Raw genomic sequence first — 22,177 nt, forward strand, 5'->3', positions numbered from 1 at the left:
ACACAGCATACTGTGCTATGTTTTTCCCTACAGCACTTTCATGATTGTCAAGAATAGCTAGTTTTCAATTAATGTAAGTAAGGCTTCAGCCATAACTTAATTCAATATGATTTTAAAGTGACTTAGGGCATGAATGTTAACTAATGGTTAAAAGGGATTATCAGTACAAGGATTTTATGCCAGAATGAAGAAAGGTTCAAAGACAGACTTTTGCTATCTTTAACAGAAATTCTAAGCACAGGAATATGCATCCTTTCACAGACCCAAACACAGCTCAGGACAAAGTGAAGTTAGTACCCATCTGGTGGCTGACTCTATTGAACAGGCAGACTGATGCCTTCTCAGAACTCCATGCAGATGCCATTGATTACTAAAGTCTGTCCTAGTTACTAACAGGATTTCTGACAGGTATTTGTATTTGCTACCCCTAACTTTAAAAATACATTGTTCTGACTGAGCAATAATACTACATATTCCATCCTAGGTGTGTACTGCAAAACAAAAATTACATTAATACCTGTCTTCTTCCTTTCATCTTTTGCTTAAAATTTGACTTTTTCCCTTGAAAAAACTGTACTCCAAGTCTCATGGTTCAGGAATTTCCTGAACTACACACAATTCCAAGTCTACCTTGCCTTGAAAGGTCCCAGTATGGAATGCCCCAGCCCAAGATCTCTCAAAGGCAGTATTGAATCTGACAAAGACCCCCACCTCTTGGATAGAGACTCAACACTACACAAGTCCTTCTGAGGGCTGTAAAGAAAGACAGGAAATCCTTTCAAGTCTTAAAAATATGTTGAAGAGCTAGAATAGAGCATCTGTAATTTACTTTTGTTTTTCTCCTCTATCCTAATCAGCAAAAAAGTTCAGACAAACATCTTCTGCTTAAATGACTTCTCACAGCCATCACTTAAACTTCCATATTCAGTTTCAGTACAAGGCAAAAATAAGCAAGGCAAGTGGATGCACAACTAAATTATCATAATCTGGGTATAACTAAAAATAGTAGACATAGGATGTCAAACAAAATTATCAGAGGTTGTTAAATACTCTAAATTATCAGATTGTTAAGTACTCTGATTTTATGCCCAGCTTACACCCACTCCACAGTTTCCTGTAGGCAAAACATAAGCAGTTGTCTGAACTACAACTGACTTTGTTTTCTTTCTAAGTGAAATGAGTCTTGCCAGAGTATCATTTTAATGGAGCAGTGGCTCCCCAGGTGTTCCTAAATACCTCGACTATAACTTGGTGCAAAACTCACAGCTCTGAGCAGATACCAGCCCTTGGCTTATATACCTGCCAAGGAAATAATCTGTAGTTGTATCATGCTGGGCTGTTTAATCCTTTTTATTTAGCTCTCCCTCACAGAAATTGAGGAAATACCTAAAATGCTTCTGAGATGCTGCATGTTAACACAGTCATAAATAAATTCCTAACACTTTTTCACCATTTTTCCCCCTTTACATTATCTCACAACTCTCCTACAGCCACCAAACACTTCAGTGCACTAATTCTAAATGGCTTCTTTTAACAGAATTAGATAGTGGAAACAGCAGTTAGAGAAAATAAAGTGTTCAGGCATTTTGGTTCTCCCGAAGAACCAATTCCTGGAACTGCAAGCCTTCGCTTATTCTTCCATTATTAAAAAGGAGACCCAGTGATGTTACCAGCCAAATAAATATAAATTCTGATAGCTCTTCTTTAACTCAGAGCCTTAACTAGAAGAGACATGTTCACACACTGCTGCTTATCCCAAAAATGTCTCTCTATGGAGGCAATGCACAAGAGTAAACATGTTGGGAAAGGCCAATAAATAAAAGTCAGCAAGAGAGAGAAAACTTCATTTTAAAATCATAGAACATGGCATTTTTAGTTTTAAAAAACCCAACTCAACAAACACACAAAAAGTCACATCACTTATCAACTATTTGTACAAATTTAATCTCCTTTACTGTTAGAAAGCATCTCAGACAGAAGGGATTTAAAGTTCTTAAAAATTAAGAGTATCAATATTATTAGTTTTGGAGAACTTGTCATCTCATCTGGTGAAGCAGAAGTGCACAGAAATGGTATTCTTGTTTTTAGCATACAAACAAGACCCTATTTTACCCTACTGCTTGTATTCAATGAATTTTATTAAGTTAACTTCTACCCATCTTTTGCTGGGTAAGGTGGAATGGCAATAGTGAGCAGGATGAGATTGAGAAAAAGAAAGAAAGAGAGCCCACTTGGTTAGTTCTGTAAAGAATGCAATTGGAACAGAATTGCCTTCACACCATATCAACACTAGGCTTCCTTGGAGGTGTTACTTTTTAAACAAAATCAGATTTCAACCATATCCAGACATTTGTCACTTCTTTTGGAATATAAAAAAACCAAATCCAGAAACCTGTGACCCATTACCCACAAGTTTTGCAGCAACACTGTAAACAGGCTCAAATTAAGAAACCCAGAACACACGGAGAAACAACAGGAAATTGGAAACAATCATTCTCTGAAATTAAGTTCTTGAATTTTATCTATGCCAATTATTTTTCTCCCATTTATACACATCCTTGCTTGCACTCTCCTATTTCGAGTTCACCATTACATGTACACAATACAAAAAATGTGATTCTGTTCACACCATTTCTGCCACAGAGCTAGCAAAAATACCTAAAAAATCTGATCTTCAGCCCCTGCTCCAACTGTACAGCTTTATGCCACTTGAATTTTAATATTATTAGCAATGGGCAATATGTAGCATTGCAAAAATGACTAAGTAACCAAATATTTCTGAACTTTGAAACAAGCAGCTATCAACTACCACCTTTATCTACTACAATGTTTCAAGTTCTTCCTTCACACAATATTTTATTATCCATAGAATCAGTAACACTTTTGATAAATTATTAGATGTATTTGTTTTGTGCTCCACATTCCTCTTGCCACCCTCATCATGTCAGAGTAAGGTTATCCATTCTCTGTGGCTGAAGGTAAAATAATTCACTCTGATTAATGCTATCACTAAAAAGAATTTGTTTTCTTGAAATAGCACATTCAGAATAGCAGTTCAGATAAGGCCAGGATGGATTTTTTTTTTTATATGTCTATGACAAAGTGTCTCTGGTTTTCTTGTCAGTTCCTCTTAAGAAAGCATCAGGTGCACATTCCAGCACTGCCAAGATCAACAATAGCAGATGGATGCTTTTAAATGAATCCCAAAACTGTAAAACGTGGGGATGCTTGTTTAAGGGATGGCAGAACCTGAGAGGAAGAGCTTTGATACCTGTTTCATACATGACCATTTCACAGCTTTTTCCCCCCATTCTTGTCCTTGCTGAGCTCTGCTTGCTGCCCAGCAGCCCTAGCAAACCCCAGGAGATGGAGACGTACCCAGGACCCCGTACTCGGAGAGGGAGCTGTTGCACACGGTGTAGGGGGCCTGCTGCTCCCACAGGTGGTTCATGGGAACACAAATTCTCTTGTCAACGTCTTGATCATGAAGCACATGGTGACGGTGGCTGCAAAGAGATGTTGGAAGGGATTTATTAGCCAAGAATCATTCTGGGCTTTAACAGAGCTATTTTCAAAGCTAAGGCAGCAAAATTGTGGTCTGGAAAGCAAGCAAGCACCGTGGTTATATCTGCTACACACAACGACCTGGTCTGGTTGAAGCCATGGGAAATGCAATCACATGTCTAAATACAATTGCTGCACTGTAAAGACTTTTACTGACTATCTGACTTTTTACTGACTACTGACTTTTACTGACTTACTGACTACTGAGGCTTCTCAAGTACTCAGAGAAACTGAAAATACCTCATCGCTAGTAGAACTGGGAGGAAGACAAAAGGATGGGGAAGTTGTTGCTACAAAATAGAATTATTAAAGAAATTCAAAGGAACAAAATTGTTATTAAAAACATTTCCTTCTGCCTTCCTCACAAATTCTAATATTTTCCTTGAAATAATTGTTGTTTGTCTTTGGAAAAAAAAAATGTGATCTTCAGCATTGGAACTTGAAGGAGTTGTATCCTCTTTCCTGCTATTTCCACTCACATGCACCATTTACTGTTCTCCAGAACACCATTAATCAGCATTAGAATAGGGCACCAAGGAATACTACCAAAACAGAGATGACTGAAGTAATTACTGCAATCCATTAACTCTCTGAGCAGACTGAGTGAATCACAGCAATATGTCCAGCTTTACAACCACTAGAGCTGTAGAGCTGCCAACACTGAAGTCCGAATCTTTTTGCACTTCCCTTTGCTATAATGAATACTAGCAAAAGAGCTCTCAAATGTATCTAGAACTCAACAATGAAGAGCCAGGAAAAGACTGAACCCTTCAAGAGCAGTACAGGGACAGAAGTAGAGAATAAAGGGGAAATTCACACACCAGGCAGCTGTTTGGCAGAAATCATTTTTGCCACTGTAATTTTGATTTTATCATTAAGCCAACGACAGAAGACCTAGCTGTTAAGCTTCTTGAGTACAAAGCTTTGTGTTTCCCTAGCAAAAGGTGATTAAGATGAGCATAGATGGCCAGCCAGAAATATACAGACATACAATTTGCACACCTACAATTGTCAGATTTACTGACAACCCCCTTCCCTCCTTCCTCAACAGTTATCAACAAGAAAAGAAGGGGTCTGGTGCTTCTGTCAGCAGCTTTATCTAGCTTCTACCTATTGATAGTGTTGAGGACTGAAACAGGAAGAAAAGAACCCATCACATGGAATATTAAAAAAAGAACTATTTTCTAGACATCACTTTAGAAGCTCCAAAATAGTGAAAGCACCCCATCGTGTTGTTTTATTATCGCAGCACAGTACATTCAGCTCTTCCTAAACTCTAGCCAATGATACCAGAGAAGGCAGGCACCAAAATTTATTTCTCGCTTCTACAAGCATTCACAATGCAGCACAGTGCAGCATTTACCCCAGGAATTGGCATTACTTCAATGGTTTCAATTAAATACATCATTAACATTTTACTCTACAGAGAATCAGGTAAGGCAGCAAACTGAACATATTTTACCAAGTGATGAGATCCTGCCTTCATATAGTCCCACAGGCATTAAAAGTCTCAGTACAAATTTCACTTTAAAAGCCTCACCAACTGGCAACATGTTTGTGCACAGGGTACATGTGCTCCAAGCAGCCACCACTGGAATTTAAGAGACTCAGGATCTGCTGCAGCAAATATCCTCTCTTACTTCCCAGCAATTAGATGGAATGCAACTGCATTTCTTGTTAGAAAGCAGAGGGAAAGATACCATTTCTGCTTTTCAGCAAGAGAAGGTAGAAAGTATCTAAAAATGCTTGTTCTGGCTTAAATATTATGCTTTAAAATGCTGCTTACAGATATACAGGAAATTTGATTATTATTGACTGCAAGAACCTATAGCATTCAGATTAATGCTGAAGAAAGAGCCCCAACCTCCCCCTCCCTGCAGAAGACCATATTTTTTAAACAAATGCTAAGCTGTTTCTTTAAGTGTGGGACTTCAAGAGTTTTAACACCATTTAACAGCTATCTCAGCACTAACCTGAAAGTACCTCTCTCCACATCCTGGCCACTCAGTCGGACATGGATCCCCTCTTTGAGGACAGAGCCAAAAGCCATGTATTCTGCTAGGGCCCAGTCAACAAGCCTGTTCTCCGTCATCTCTGCACGCGCTTTCAAAATCCGAGAGAGTCCTGCATGGGAACAAAGATCAGGAATGAATGGATCTATGTCAGAGAGATTCTCTGTTCACATTGCATTCACCATTCTCCTTCCTCATTGCCTAGACTAAGCACAGATACCAAATCAGGTCTACAAACTTTTCTAGAACTGAACTGCTGGCAAAATAAAACAACTTGCCTCCCGAGCAAACAGCTGTGTAATGTTCATACCCTCTGTTTGAAGAAGTAACATTGACTGTGTCAGAAACTACTGAGGACAACTAAAAAGACCCATGGTGAATTTCTTCTTTCTCAAGATTTATTTTCACATCCCTAACATCAAGTGCTGTTTTATAATGGACTGAAAATAGCAACTTGGTTTCTGAATTTTTGTCTTCCTTCCTTTCCTCATTTTTGGCATTTGTCTTATTGCACTTCTGGAGATGTTATACAGTGAAACAGGCTGGACTGATCAATACTATGAATATCATATAAATAGAAAAACTGCAGCAGGTGCCAATGGATTTTCAGCTGGCAACCAATGGCTGACTTTTCAGGGAAGATTTTATAACCTCGGGAGCCAAAACACAAGTTACAACACTGTCACTTTCAAAGGGAACAAAACTTGACAGCTGCACACAGGTGCTTCCAGCTTTGAGGCCACAAGTCACTTGTATTCACTGGCAATTGACAGCATCTTATTTTCATATCTGCACTAATGATTATGGTAAGCTGTCCCATATGTTATTTTCCCATATTGCTCTTTCCTTACTTTCCACAATTTTACAGAAAAACACCTCTCGTTCTTTCCACATAAAACTCTCTTTGAAATTGCTTCATTTTAAGTTAAAAAAATATCTTGACAGTTTTCCCTTTAGAATATACTAAACATTTGATTAGAAAAAAATCTTCCCTTTTTTTTGCAAGACTGTATGATAATAAGCATTTTCATTCGAGTGAAAGGACAAAGTTCATCAAATCTGTTTCTCTTCCATTCTGTTTCTCCACAAATTCTCTCTCACAGCCTTTTAAACTGCATAAAGAACCTAGCATACCATAATTGTTTTGACCCACAAATCTACCTTATATACTGGCAACTGTTCCCTAGTGTCAATGGTTAATCAACTTACTAACATGAGACCAATTTACCTTTTAAATAGAATGTCTAATACTAAATTCTATTGGGCAACTACAGTTTTTAATTTATCAGTGTCACAACGAAGTGCACAAATGTGTAGAAGAGTTAAATTTATCCATTAATTGTATCTGCTCAATAAGCCTGTAATTAATAACTGGGAATGCCTAACCATCATTACTTGTGTATAATTTCCCAAAGGAACAGAAACGCACAGAATATTTACAGAAGACAAACTTTATTCTTTGATGGATGACTCCAGAGAGGATTAGCTTTCTCTGTTTAAAGATTTTAAAGAGAAAAAAATCTCTTTATTCCTTATCCTTAGTATGTATACTATAAGTCAACAAAAGCAAAAAGATTCCTAAACAAAGGGTCTCCATGCTTCTCCATGGAATGAGCAGGTTATTGTTCCCAATAGTTGCTAGATTTCAACCTGCCTATAAAATAAAACGATCTCAGAACTCTGACACAGTGTTGGGACTCCCCAGTGACACAGGCACTTACTGTAATAGATGCCAAAGAGAGGACTGAATCTTTTCAGAACAAAAGCTAAGACTTTTTGGGAAAAAAAGTGAGGACTTGAAGAATGAAAGAAGTTATTAACTTAAGGTTGCAAAAAGACTTCTACCTCCCTCAGAGGAAAATCTATTTTAATGAGGTATGAAACAGAAGTAGTGTGATACTGAAAGACTATTATGCTGAGAACAAGCAGCAGGAACGTAAATGTCACATTCTCCTCACCCATGGAGTGGAAGAGTCAAAGTAAAAAACGTCACAGGCATTTTCCTGTTTGAGAAATGGCCCAAGAATAACTTCTGTGCAGAAATACAAAACTGGATCAGGACACCAAGCTAGGAGGAGACACAGAGTCTTCAGCTGACCTGAGTGTATTTTGAAGTCCTCCACTGGCACTGAGCTGGCGACGTTGCCGATGTGAGTGAGCAGCTCCTCCGAGATGCCCGTCGGGGGACAGGACATGCTCTTGGGCTCCCCGTCCGGGTTAAAGAAACCTGCAAGGGCAACGATGGGGACATGCTCAGGGACTGCTTGGGACATATGGACATTACCTATTACTCATTCAACAACTCAAGTGACATGCTAAGCAGCAGACTAAGCCTAGTTCTTCCCCTTTTGCTGGGAACCAATAATTTTGATTGTCTGCGTGACAACAGAAGCTGATCTTACAGGCACACGATGATCTATTTTGTTTCTGCTTCCACTCCCTGTGAAGTCCAGCTATGTGGGCAGAGGCTGCCAATAAAAGGCATATGGCACCTCAATCCCTCAAATAAAAATAAATAAATTAATAACTAACATGAGACATACTCCTTCTTCCTGACAGCCCAGACAGTTAACAGTACAGGCAAACCACTTCTCTGCTAAACTGGAAAATGGCTTTTTCAAAGTCACAGCTTACTATGCACATTTTTTAACAAAAGCATTTATTTCAAGTTGATCTGACAGAATGCTATATTTACTATTAACAGGGGCAAATCAAAGGTCGCATATTCCATTTTAAAGGAATGTTGTCTGATAAAATCTATTTAAATCCTAGAATTTGGACTCAAAATAAAAGCACATTCGGGTAACACTACAATAAGTGAATGGACAACTGCTTACCAGGCCAAGGTGAATCCAGCCAGTGCTTGATATGAAGGATCTTCTTATCCTTAGATCTAGTATATGCTTCTTCACATATTTTGTCATACTTTGCAATTTCTTCCTGTAGAACAAAAAGATTTTAAAATGGATAAATATAACACCCTCATATCTTATAGATGACACCTCTCATTCAGCATGACAATACCAGCTATTTAACTCCATGAGAAAATTTAGTTACAATAATACAAAGAAATAAAATTAATTTTATCTAGCATCAAACTGCCTTCTAGAAACATGTTTACACACATCACTCTAAATAAATCATTTCATTGGACAGGTGTTATAGAGGAGTGTACCAAGAGCTGAAGCTGCAAGCATTGCTCTTGAATGAGACAACAAATGAAATACTAAATATAATTTACAGTCATACTTCTAAGATCAAAATCATGCAGCTCTCATACTCCTGGCTATGAAAGTCAATAAAGTTTAGAAAAGAAGTTTCCAAAAACTTAGTCTGTCTGGGAGAGTCTAGCAAAGAACCTGCTGGCCACACCTCTCAAGGGCAACAGAGAATGCCATATTCCACAGAGGCAGAACACCTCTGCCATACCTGTGTTTCAACCCAGAATCACACTGAAGTTATTAGCTAATCTTTAAAGGAATTAACAGCAATGTTGAGCTCAGTCTGTGCAGCCAAACATCCATCCAGGATCCTAGAGCCAGTCACCAAACTCCATGGTGCCTCTACTGGCACGCTCTTTCAATAAATGATTCAGGAAAGCTACTTCTGCATGAGCTGTGATGCTTCTTACAGAATGCAACTACACAAACTGCTTATTTTCTTGATCTGCAATATCACATCACTACACCTTCTCAGAAGGTCCTTGAATGTTTCAAGGCTCTTCAAAAGGTTTCATCTGCACTCTAAACATCCATTCTCAAAAAAATTAAGGTAAAGACCTAACCAGTTTAATAGATACCAGACTCTACACTTCACCGTTCTGGAATACTTCAAATGATCTCTGAACTTGGTTGAATTCTTGCAAGAAAACTAAAAGGTTAAATTGATTCTATTTCATCATTGCTGAACACAAGCCTGCCAAGAGTCTCAATATTAAGCTATCAACAGGAGTGTTCAAATACGGTCTTGTTGCTGAATCAAGGTTCTAGAGATAAAGAACAGCTGACAAATGCTTCCATTTTCCAGTGTTCTCATTTAATCACCTTCTCCCCTCAGAACTGAAGCAATTTTTTGTGAGCAATATATTTTAATTACTTCAGAATACTTCCAGTCCTTTAGTTCCAACAATAGTATTTTACACAAAAATCTAAGCCAAACTGAATCACAAATTGGCAAAGGGTAAAGACATATCACAGTAAGGAAGTTTTCAAGCAGGCAGCATACAGTGACTGTTGGAACTTTCTCCTTACAACTCCTTAGATTCCCTCTAACTCTGCTGGCATGTACCTCAAACTCCTGCAGTGTCACAGTCCCATCTGCAATCAGTTTGTCAGCATATTTCTTCAGGACTGGCACCTGCTTATGGATCTGCTTGTACATCAGAGGCTGGGTGAACATGGGCTCATCCATTTCATTGTGCCCTCTTCTACGGTAACAAACCTACAAAGGGAAAGATTGCTTCTGTTGATAAGGAAAAATGTAAAATGGAATATTTCCATTTCATCATTTTACAGAGATTTTGAGAGGTTTATTGTACAAAAAACATTCATGGTTTTTTGTTGGCCTGTTTGTTCCTTGGTTTTTTAAAATGAGGAAACTAAAGGCTTTTAAAATCAAATATGTTTCTTGACTGGACCTTCTAAGGCACAAAAAAAAATAAAGAGTAGTACAAAATGCACAGAAAGAAAAGTAAAGAAACCAAGACTTACCAAGTCAACAACCACATCCTTGTTGAAGGTGTTTCTCCACTCTGCAGCTACGCTGCACACGTACATCACTGCCTCAGGGTCATCAGCATTCACATGGAAAATGGGAGCATTGACCACGCGAGCAACGTCCGTGGGGTACGGAGAGGAACGGGCCATGCGGGGGTCTGTGGTGAAGCCAATCTAAAAATTCCAGACACCTCCATTAAAATCATTTGGCCACCTCCCTCTACTCTGTTTTGAAATTTGCATTTAATAGCCATTCACACAGCAACAGCATCAGCTTTTCATTTTGGCTAGCTAGCTTCTTTTTGCTCCCTTAAAAACCAAAGCAAACCTAATCCAATTAAGTACTACAAATTGAATGGAATACACACAGGTGATAAAATATTATCCACTCAAGAGCTGCTAGATACTAGGATCATTTTCAGAAACATCTCAACCATTCTCATATCCAGAGGGGGAGAGGAACCCAGTTAATAACAAACAATAAAAAGAGATAGATGGGCAAATATTCAGCAGAGAAGGTGATTGCAAAAGGCTGTACTTGTTACCTGGTTGTTGACCACAACGTGGATAGTGCCATTTGTGGTGTAGGATGGGAGGTCACTGAGATGAAATGTCTCATAAACCACTCCTTGTCCTGCAAAGGCAGCATCCCCGTGTAATAATATGGACATAACCTAAGAGGGAGAATTGTACACACATACCACACATATATTAGAAAGGAAAGCTGCAATTTCAGCTTTTCAGCAGGATTTCTTGGCTCCATATTTTTGTAGTGTTATAAAGTAAAACAGCAATTTTATAATAAACCATAAATTTCTCAGCATTCTGCTGCCTTTTCTCAGTTTGCAAAGGAAATGAAGCTTTAAGCCTACCTCCCAAAGTTACCCTTGAGGTCTCACATCAGGAACCTTACCTAGTTCAGCAGGTGATATAGCCCTTTTGAAGGAGGAAAAGTGGAAGATTCAGTGATATGAAACTACTGGCAAACTATTTTTATTGGAATTACCATGAGAAACTACTATTACAAGTTACTACATTAAACAATCTTTACCTTTTTCCCTGCTGTATCTCCTCGATAAAACTGTTCAGCTTTTGTTTTGCCTTGCACAACAGGATCAACTGCTTCCAAGTGAGAAGGGTTAGCCATGAGGGACAGAGTGATTTTCTTGTTTGTTTTTCGGTTGATCCTCTCATGGTACATTCCCAGGTGGTATTTTACATCTCCAGATCCCTAAAAAGAAAGACATAATCACAATTCAGGAATGTCATTCAGACCTGCTCCATCTGATTCACTAGGCCTAAAATTTGTGCTTCAGCCTGAAAACTGCATCTGGTTACCTGAACATCAGTGTTCACCATGGGTTTGACACCATAATTTTAAACTGAAACACTGTTCCTATTCTATTATCTTACTGTTGTCATCAAATGTTAGATAAATACTTACAGCATATTAATACATTCATATAAAATAAAGAGATGCTTAGAGGTTATGAATTCTGTCAAATGGAACTTATTTATCTACAGTCTGTCCTGAGAGACCTTCTGCATGTTAGAAGTATTATAATTTTTTATTATTAAATTAATATTAATATTATAATTATGATTTTTAAATTTGTTAAGGAATTTCACCAAATCATGTTCCTCAAACTAGCAAAGAAGGCATTGCAGCTGATAATGCTGTTTTCATAGTAACCATGACCAAAACAACTGAAAACCATCATGAATGTTGACCTCTCCATACAGATCTAATGAAAAGGCATCTTACCTCATCAGCTGCTTCAAGTTTGGGATCAAACTGACAGAAGATCTGCTCCAGCTCTTTTCTGATTACATTAGCCAACACATTCAGCCGACCTCTAAGAAAATTCCAAACACAGTTATGTCTCAAACATGGTGCTAACAGAGTCAACAGCATAAAACTTACACAATCTGCAAACCACCCTGTCAGAAATATGCAAATGTTCTCTTCAAACTTTTGAGCCTGATTCAACCCTTGATTCAACCCTTCTTCCCATTACAAAGTTCCTCCAATGCATTCCCTCAGATATTTTAGAACATCTTGTTATCCAAGTGAATTTTGTAGCTATCTAGCAGTCTTCAAATAATCCCATTATAAATTAGTTAAGGCAGACTGCAAAAGTAAGTCCCAAACTACCTCACAAGCTTTCCCAGTTCTAGAGATTCTATGCAATGGCAGAAATACCATAGCTGCTGCCACATTTGCTTGCAGCTTCAAAGTACACTGAGCAGAGTTTCTCTATCATTTACTTTTGAAGCCTGTAGCCTCTTAGTGACAGGAATTTGCTACAGCTCTCTGTTCCCATTACTTGTTATGACTGACTCTTCCTACCTCAGCTTCTCTAATATCAACTTTTAATTAAATTTCTAGAACCCAAAACTGGTCCCAACACAGTAAGCCCACTTTTTGAGGTGTTTCCACTAGCATTACCTATGAGGCATTCCCATTATAACATATTCAATTCCCATTTCACTGGATTTATCAATGATGGTCTTGAGTGCAGGAATCATTACTTCACATCCTTCCAAACCAAATCTCTTTTCAGACGACCACTTGCGAGCAAGGAAATCTTCAAATCTTTGCCAAAAAGAAACAAAAAACAAGACAAATTATTTTCACTAAGGTAATGTAGCAAATACAAATTGTTTACCATCTTACAGCAAATAAAGCTACATAAAATTGTTTTAAAATATCCGTGAATACAAGTTATACACCTCTGGAATTCAGTCACACATGGGGAGGGAAACACAGGAGTGAATTCAGTCTTCTTTCTCCCCCATCTGAAAACTGTTTACTAGGACTTTGAAACAATTAAGGGTCCCTACCTCAGAAAAAATTCACTTCCCAAGTTAAACTCTGTTCTCATGTACACAAATCTGACCACTGAGAAGGCAGAGTGACAGAAAAGAAGTCTCTTCCATGAATTGAAAAAAAATAGAGAACCCGTATTTTCTAATACTTGTAACAAAACCAGAGTAGAAAACACACCTATTTCATAGGTCTCACTCAACAGCAAGGCTCCTCAGACTGTGTGATGTAACACTTAGGAATGGGCCAAGAAGCAGGACACTGGTATCCCTGCCTCAGCTTCAGCAGCAGAATGATGTCTATCCCTGACATCTCTAAGCTCTTTCATTCCTTAATGCATTTGGGCCAGAGGCAATGTGCGTGGTTAAAAAGTACCTTTTAACAAACACTGAAAGGATTATACATTGTAAAGCTTGGAGATAGGAAAGGCAAAGAAAATACATCTTCATGAAAGCAACTGTATTGGTTACATCATCTGTGCAATGCCTTGCCTCACATCATTGCCATAATCCATTAATACTCAGCTTATTCCCCACTTAGAATCCTGACATTTCCCTCTTTAGACTGAAGTCCTAAAGGTAGTGATATGAATTGTTGCCAGAATCTCTCCTAGCTCACCCATCACTACCTTATAATCAATCCAGCCATCTAAGAACAAGCCAGATCCTCAACTGACCATTCTGCCAGGATTCCTGAGTGAAGTCTGGGGGGCTCTGCCAGCTTGCATACAAAGGGAAAGCAGGGTGCCACGTGAAGGTCCCACAGGGCAAAGGAAAGCAGTGCACACACTGATTCCTTCCTCTTTGCAGCACCAAGCTCAGCCAGTACTGGACAAGCAGCAAGTTCATTACTTGAGGCAAAGTGCCACTAAGTGTGCAGAGCTACAGAATTTCACAGTTACACTTTGCCTGTCCCCCACATGCCACTGGGGGTCACAGAGCCCCAGCCTCTGCCTCTGCATGCATTCAGTACCCAGTGAGGAAAACATCTGGTGAAAACTGACTGCTCTTATAAGGGATTCATCTGGAAATGCTTGGCCCTGCCCAAATCAGGCTCCACACCAGGGTCTAACATGTTTCCTAATGCATTACAAAGTAGCTCAGAAATATACAATGAGTATTTTACATAGGAGGAGTTTAAAATGACCGTTTCTTCAACAACCTATCAGGGAAAACCACAAGGTTAAAATCCAACTTTAAAATTCAGTTTCAAGTACCTGAACTCTGTAGTTCTTGGAAGGATCATTTTTTAAAAACAGTCTTGAGCAAAAAAATGAAAATCTGCTTTACAAAGCCACAAATCTCAAGAGGACAACCAGTTTTCCACAAAAACAGACTTTTTTTCCTAGGTAATTTTCAAACAATAAAATGAAAAGCACTCTAAAGATAGCTTGATAGGAATTTTTGTAAAACCTTTTTCTTCCCTGTTCAGCAGACAGTTAATTTGGTAGATGAACTGCCAAGGATGCCAAGATGAACATTAGGCTCCTTCATGCCACTAGAAACCCCGGATCTTTCCACAGCTTAGGCAGGAATAAAAGCACAAATTCTTGTCTTAGGATAAATGGAGATGGTTCATACTGAGCACCTGTTAAACAAATTTACTCAAGTATAATACTCACTTGAACAGGAAGTGTAATTTTTATTTCTGTTTAAATGAAACTTTTAATGAGACATTATAACACCGGCAAACAAAACACCCGGCAAAAGTATTTTACAACACCTCCAATGAGCACTTCATTTTTAGATCTTTGAACATAGAATCTTAACCAAAAAGTGTGCCTTTACAGATCTCTGACTCTTGTTTAACAAAGGACATACACAATGTTTCAGATTGTAGGGACTGAAATAAATCTTATGTCTGAGAAGTCTTGTTCCAGGGGTAAGAGGATAATTCATTCTCTGGGATCACAGTATTTCCACACAGATAGCCACAATGGGAGCAGTCAATAAGCTATTTCCAAATGTGCTTTCTTTTATTGTAGATACTAAAACTGCTGCTGCCAGGTCATGTAACAACAGCACAACACATTTTGGCACATCTCAAAATGAAAAGTGTTGTGGTGTGCTGTAATGTCCCATTTTGGCCTTCCAGGTCATTTCCCCAAGTGTTCCTATACCTCTCTCCCTTCCCCCTTTCCCCCATGCTGAGTGAGTCCTGTCAATCAGGCTTAACATTCCAGCAAGGCGTTGTGTGGTTGGTCAAGTTCAAAGGATGCCCCTATGCCCAGAGGTCATTGGCCTGTCTGGGTGTCATCTTCCCCTGAGACCCTGCCCCTCTCACCTGGTTGGTGGCTCACCTGTACCTCCCCCTGTCCCTGAGCTTAAAAAGGTGATCAGACCATGCAGCCAGAGTTCTGTTGGAGCAGTTGCTCACGTTCAGACCTCTGTAACCATGGAATAAACCTCTGGACATTAAACCCTCCAGCAGAATCCTCTCCTTTTTCTCTTCACCATCGCCTGAAGCTATTCCTCCTGAGGTAAACGGGGTTCCTAAAAAGCCCGGACTTGTTCAGTGCCCAGCTGCAACCACCAGCAAGCCAAGGTATCTCTGGGGTGGCACACCGCAGTTGCTGCCTTTGGCCCAGCAGCGAGGGTCAGACTGGCCCAGGCACAATCTAACTGGTAATATTGGGAGCATTTTTCCAATAGAAAAGGGCAGAAAGGACTTGAAATCACATACCAACATTGTCCTGACACTTATTTTCTTTAACACAAACGTATATTACTAGTGTGTTGAAGTGACTTTTTCCTAGTTTACCTCCTGAAGCCAATGAAAACATTGCCAGGCACAGCACTAAATGCATTTGAAGATAACAGGATACTAAGTCACAACACAGACTCTGTTCCCCCCACATGAGCAGCTCCCAGGCAGCAGGCACAGAGCCCAGCCCAGCCAGCCCAGGGTACCTCATGGAGCGCACCAGCCTTGCCAGCAAGGTCCTCTTATCATCGTTGCTGAACTTCATAACTCCCGGCGTCTCAAACTTCTGCCGGATCCACTGGCACTGCTCCACATCGTTGATGAACATAAACTCCAGGCCAATGTGCTGGCAGTAGGTATGCTAGCAAGGGAAAACACCAACAGACAAGCTTTAGGAGCCAGTGGGCCACAAAGAAACAAATATATTTTTAAATTATATCCTCTGTTACTCTCCTGAAAGCTACCTTGCTTCCTGTTTCACAACATCTCCCCCTAAGTAATTCTACAAATGAATAAATTGTTTTACTGAATCTAGTTTTTTATCACAAAGTTTTCTCTACAAAGTAACATTTCAAAATTTTGTAGGCCAACAAACCTGCATTACACTGACTGGCACATTTCACCTAACTCAGTGCTTTTCTTACAGGCATAATAGACTCTTCTTTAGATGTACTAGCAAAGATTTCAAGTAATTTATCAAAATTTGTTTACTTTATCACATTTTTTGTAAATGTAACCTTAAACCAAGAAATAAAGATAGTGAGAAGACAGCTATGAAATCTAATGCAAATTATCTGATAACTGTCAAGTTTTAGAAACCTGGAAATGTGAAAAAAGATCCAAGCAGCTGAGAGCAGAGAAAGGATGGGGAGAAATGCAAAGACTCAGCAGTAATCTTATCTCCTTGTTCATTTTTTATATTTTATTTTTCTTGCTTTAAAAAGAGTATTCCGTTAGAAAAAATATTTCCAAAATATAAGTCAACAGAAGTAAGACCTACTGTGAGTTTGAGACAAAACTACTCTCAACATAGTATGTGCTCTCTACTGCCTTTAAGGAGTTGAATGTTAACCTCTATTCAAAAAAAAAAAAATCCAAAGCTCTAGAGACAACTGGAAAGAAGAGGGTTATGTTTTCTTAACACAAATCAGTTCCTTAGGGCTTCTATATTTTGCAATTGATTTTGTCCTTTTATTTGCACATTACAATTTTAAGAATTATTGCCACAAGATAAGCTAGAAGTGCAAAAACAAACAAAAAAACCCCAACCAAATATAGAGCTCAAATGCACAACAAAGATAATGTGGTTTAACAATTTACCATGCCTCAGCTAAGCCAACATAAAAGTCAAGCAACTGGGAATATCCAACAATGACTCACTCGGCAGCCTACAAATTCATTGCCATTCCTATTTGCTGCTTTCCTATTTGGAGTTCACCTCTAATTATATTTATTCCTTCAAATTAGTTTTTCTTTGAATTATTCCAGCTTTGATGACTTCCTGTGGCATAAACCATGTCACCTGTCAGATAATGAAACTCTAGAAAAAAGACTGGGGATGGAAAACAAGGACCATCACAGCCTACAAGCCACAGCTGGGCTTTCATCAATTTGCCACTCAGCCTCCATATTTTTCCTCAAGTAAAGGATCTGAAAGCAACCCCTGAATGTCCTGAACACTGCGTGCTCAGGTGTTTTATCTGTGTTAAAACACTTCAAAGACAATTTCTAAAGGCTCTTTTCCTTTTAAACAATATCAGTTCTTTCCAGAATGAGGGCTGGTGTTAATATTCTACCATATTCACCTCTTTTACACTCATCCTTAATCTGTGTATTTCCAATATCCAGCTAATTGCACCAGTGGTGCTGCAACCTCTACAAACAGTACACAGGTTATTTTTAATGTTGTTGGAATCCTTTACATGCTCTGTTAGTAACTGGCAAACAAAAAGGGGTTTTGTGACTGACACCTGGAAAAAGTTCCCTTTGGTCTGAATGAAAGCGTTGCAAATGAAAACGTGAAATCTCGTCCCACTGACCTCCAGGCGCTTGATGATCTCTCGCAAGGACAGACTGTTCTCATTTCCTCCTATGAAGGTGGTTGTTGGCAGCTGAAAGACTTTGTCCAAATCTGATTCATGCAAACCATAAAACCCTACAACAGGTACGTTATTGATTTGCAAAGCAGAACAGGAGACAAAAAGGAAACCAGCATTGCTTTTCAAGCCATGGCAATTATATCTAATAAAGCGGTATTAAGAAAAAAGGTACCAGATTAAAAAATTGAAAGTGTGAATATTCTGAAGGCATCCATTAGTAAAATGGACTTTAAAAAGAGAACTTGAATTAAATAGTCATTACTTGATTCTTTCTTAAATGCTCAAATGAAACAGCTGGAATTAGAATCATTCTAGCCTTTTTTATATTTTACCATATTAAGACACACATCATCAGTTTTCCACACTACTTCTTACAGCTCACTGTTTAATAAAATATCTGACTCTATCATGGGCAATAAACACAAAAAGAATCCCTTCTCACCAACAGAACCATCTGGTTGGAAGCATTTTACATTAATAGACAGACTAAAAGAATGCACAACAGGTTCAATAAAATGTTGTACAAGCACTCTGGAGAACTTTCAAGGTATTTCTATACACTCTCTCTTTTTAGGGAAATTAGTTTGAAATAGCCATGTAATGACCTGTACAGCTCTAGTTCCCAGGCAGTGACCCCATATAAAATACACAGATTTCTAGACCCCCACCATCTAAACCTTGTTTAACCACATTGATCCCTCTTGTTTTGGACACATCTAAACTTGTTCTGGCTAAGAATATTATTTAAGAAAATATTTAACCTAACTATTATGCAGTTTCAAAAGCCAAAACACTCAACAGACAAGACTGAAAGACTGGTATCAATGCAAGTTAAAGGCCTTGTATAATACAAGTTTAACTTAGACCTGTTAAATGAGGGAAGGAAAAATAGTTCCTTATAATTGTAAGCAGCAAAAAGTACAACACTTACAATACAGATCACCCACAGTTATAGAACCTTTTATATACATTAAAACTACATATGTTCCTACACATGTGAAAATATTTGAAGGATTAAAACACCTTCTCCATTTTTAATTTTGAACACTTTATCTTGGTTCCAGATAAGCTGTAGACATCCACTTTAGCAGTGATAAAACAGCATGCACATAACTCTTAAATCAATAAAGTGCTAAAATGTTAAGTGACTTTTCTGAAGATAAAAGCAAAGCAGCAAATTAAGGATTAAATAATAACAGCATGTAAGAGTTGAAGACAGGACATAGGATTGCATTGCTACCACTTTTACTATAAAGCACTGTTAGTAAATAACACATTTTTGCTTTAAAAATAGTACACTTTAAAATGTTAATTTTGGTTTTCATAAAAATTTCAATAATATATTAAAATTTCAGCCCTGGAAGGGCCAAAAAAGGCATAGGTACCATTACTTCTCCTTTTTGGTATTGTAACAAGTTTGTTCCCAGCAGGAGGTTAGAGTGACACAGGGGATGGCAGGGCCTTTAGTGTCATTTGAAACAAAGCAGTGCATATATTTCTTCACTTTTGCTGACTTTCCCTCAGACTTCAAAGGCTCTTGATGCCCTCTCATGCATAAAGCAGAACACGTACAGGAGTGATTTGGGCACACACAGAACATCTGTGCTTTGTACCACAGCACCACATATTTACTGAAGCATCACCTCGTGTTTAAAGAGATACACCCTCACTGAAATCCTAAAATCAATTCCATACTATGACTCATGCACTAAGTACATCTGTAACTACCTGCATTTTCAGAAGCAACTCTCAGAAGAAATTTCCTACCACAAGGTTTCTCAATAAGAAATCAGAAGATGGGACAAAGAAAATGCACAGAAAACTAAAATATTAAAATATTTCCTGTCCTGACAAAGACCTTTCATAAGTTTCCTGCCTGGAACACTAAGGGTAGGATTTGAGAGCTTCCCCTATTTTAGCTTGCCAAGACTGGATTAGAAATTTTGTTTCTCCTCAGAAACTGAAATCTCCTCAGTTACACTCTCAAACACATCCCCCCATCTCATTCAGTGGTCTGGAATATTTTTCCTGGGCATGAGGGCTTCAGTGGATGCCTTCTGATCAGTCACAACACCCTGTACTAAATTATTTGTAGAGTGTAAAGAAATGTGTACTGACATGCTAGTAGTCACCCATGCTCCAAATTAATTATATTTGCTCAATAAATGTCTCATGTGTATTTTCTAGTTGGTAATTTTCTTTAATTAAAGCTGACAAACTTCAGAGAGAAGACCCAATTTGGGTAAACAACCCTCTAGTCTTAGGTATCCACTTCCTTTATACAATCAGAACTCCTCCTTTCCCTACACCAGAAATAGAAAACAGAGTAGCAAAGAGTAGATATGCTTATAGTAAAATTAGGCAGGGAGTGTTTTATTTACTTCCTGCACTATGTCTGATCAAAAAAGCTTCCCTACACATCAAAGAAAAATTGATCCAGTGTCTTCATCAAGTTGAAAACCACATTTTAAACTAACCAGGTAGATTGAAGAGCAGAGAAAAATCAATCAGGTGTTTTTTTAATTCAAGTAGAGAGAGGCAAAGAAATTGATCGGTGCCAATTTCTCAGACGCAAGCCCTCCTAACAATGAGAACAACCTATGCAAAAGCAGACCCTAGTGTACCCTCTTTTAGCAGTAAACTGAAGTTTCTAATAAAAGATATAATCACCCTTGGCTTATATCCACAGGTATGCTTTCCACCTTTTCTTCTGTTAATTTTAAAGAGACTTCTTCAAGATTTACACAAGGAATAAGGTATGAAATTTACCCTAAGTTCCTCTGTCCAGTGCTTTCTTTATTGCTTCGTTTCCCTATTGACTACCCTTCAGATGTCACCAGTTCAAACAAGTAGGAACTGTAATGCTATAAGAATAATTAAGATTATCAGAATGTATTGATTAGTATTCATTTCTGGTGTCATTCAAAAATAAATATTTAGGGGGTTAATAGAGCATTTATAACAATCATTCATCAGAAGATGAATTCACAGGAACCTCACCTGTGATCTCAGAGTAGAAACTCTTTCATCCTGAAATTTTAGCCTCCTTACAGACGTTCAAAGGCTCTATGTCATGATATCAGCAAGCAGAAAAGGTAGAAGCATCCCTGAAATGTGGCATCCCTGCCCATAGAGGGGAGTTGGAACTAGGTGATCTTTAAGGTCTCTTCCAGCCCAAGCCTTTCTATGAATCTGTGCAATGTCTATGAAATCCCCTCAGTGCAGGGATACACAAATGAGCATTTCAATGAGAAGGCACACAGCTTACACACCGAGTTTATCAATTGTGGTGATAAGGTCAGATGGAATAAAGGAATCCAAATCTGCATCCAGAATTCCAAGGGGATCTAGCTGAGCCACATGATGGCCACGGATCTGAAAAAGGAGCAAAGCAGAGCAAGATGAAATCACACTAAAAGTCAGACAAAATGAAAAAGTTAGTGATATCACTCCATAATATCAGCCATTAAGCTGAACAAGCAAACTACTAACGTGATGACAGGGTTACATAATCTCAAGTTTTCCCATAAGAACAAAAAATAAGCATTAAATCACTGATTACATATATACCTCTATCAAAAATTACACATTACAACATAATGTCCATTATGTTGTCTGACACACAATTTAACTGGGATTACACTGGAGTTTTAGTGAAAAAGGCTACTAGAGAGTACACTCTCAGTCTCTGGGTAAAATTAAGTAACTATGATGACCCTAAGAGATCTTACCATTTGCCAATTGAGTTATTTTGTATTTTTGCCTAAATCCTCCTTTCTGCACCTGCATTATATTAAAATACAGAATTGCTGACTTCAAACAGATTGGTGCTGAAGTAGTTTCTATTGACAGTGAAGGGATCACTCTTCCTTAGCTTTGCTCCAAATCAGATAGCATCTAGCAGCATCTATTTTCATTGATGAAATTTCAGAAATTTGATCTGATAGAATTGATACTCAAGACACTGAAGAACACAAATGAGTGAGGAATTTAGCCAGCTCTCAATGATCAGTGTGACTGGTGCTAATGCATGCCACAAATTGCTATAAACCAGTGAATGATCATATAATATTGCTACAGAAGAAATAACTAATTGATCCCAGAGAGTCACAAATATAAAACCATTTTTAATATGCCTCTTATGTGTGACTCTCATATACCAAATGAACTCATTAAAAGCTTTGTATAGAGGAATATATTAATAATTTCTCCTTATAATTTCTCTTTTTAAGAACAAATTTGCATCCCTTAGGTAGA

The 22,177-nt window shown here is 38.3% G+C and overlaps 1 protein-coding gene across 2 annotated transcripts in view; it reads right to left on the reverse strand.

The window, feature by feature from the left end:
- Positions 1–22,177, reverse strand: part of OGDHL (oxoglutarate dehydrogenase L) — a 52,766-nt gene that overhangs the window by 14,236 nt on the left and 16,353 nt on the right. For both annotated transcript variants that reach the window (XM_063163940.1, XM_063163941.1), the window contains exons 4-16: positions 21,193–21,295; positions 17,861–17,976; positions 16,028–16,182; positions 12,741–12,887; positions 12,057–12,147; positions 11,343–11,522; positions 10,837–10,965; positions 10,286–10,465; positions 9,864–10,016; positions 8,414–8,516; positions 7,675–7,803; positions 5,538–5,688; positions 3,379–3,506 (exon numbers count right to left, since the gene is read on the reverse strand). In XM_063163940.1, the coding sequence (XP_063020010.1) occupies positions 3,379–3,506; positions 5,538–5,688; positions 7,675–7,803; positions 8,414–8,516; positions 9,864–10,016; positions 10,286–10,465; positions 10,837–10,965; positions 11,343–11,522; positions 12,057–12,147; positions 12,741–12,887; positions 16,028–16,182; positions 17,861–17,976; positions 21,193–21,295 (1,765 nt within the window). The remainder of the gene's footprint in view (positions 1–3,378; positions 3,507–5,537; positions 5,689–7,674; positions 7,804–8,413; positions 8,517–9,863; positions 10,017–10,285; positions 10,466–10,836; positions 10,966–11,342; positions 11,523–12,056; positions 12,148–12,740; positions 12,888–16,027; positions 16,183–17,860; positions 17,977–21,192; positions 21,296–22,177) is intronic.

Source organism: Melospiza melodia, chromosome 9, assembly GCF_035770615.1.
Source record: "Melospiza melodia melodia isolate bMelMel2 chromosome 9, bMelMel2.pri, whole genome shotgun sequence".
Lineage (NCBI taxonomy): Eukaryota > Metazoa > Chordata > Aves > Passeriformes > Passerellidae > Melospiza > Melospiza melodia.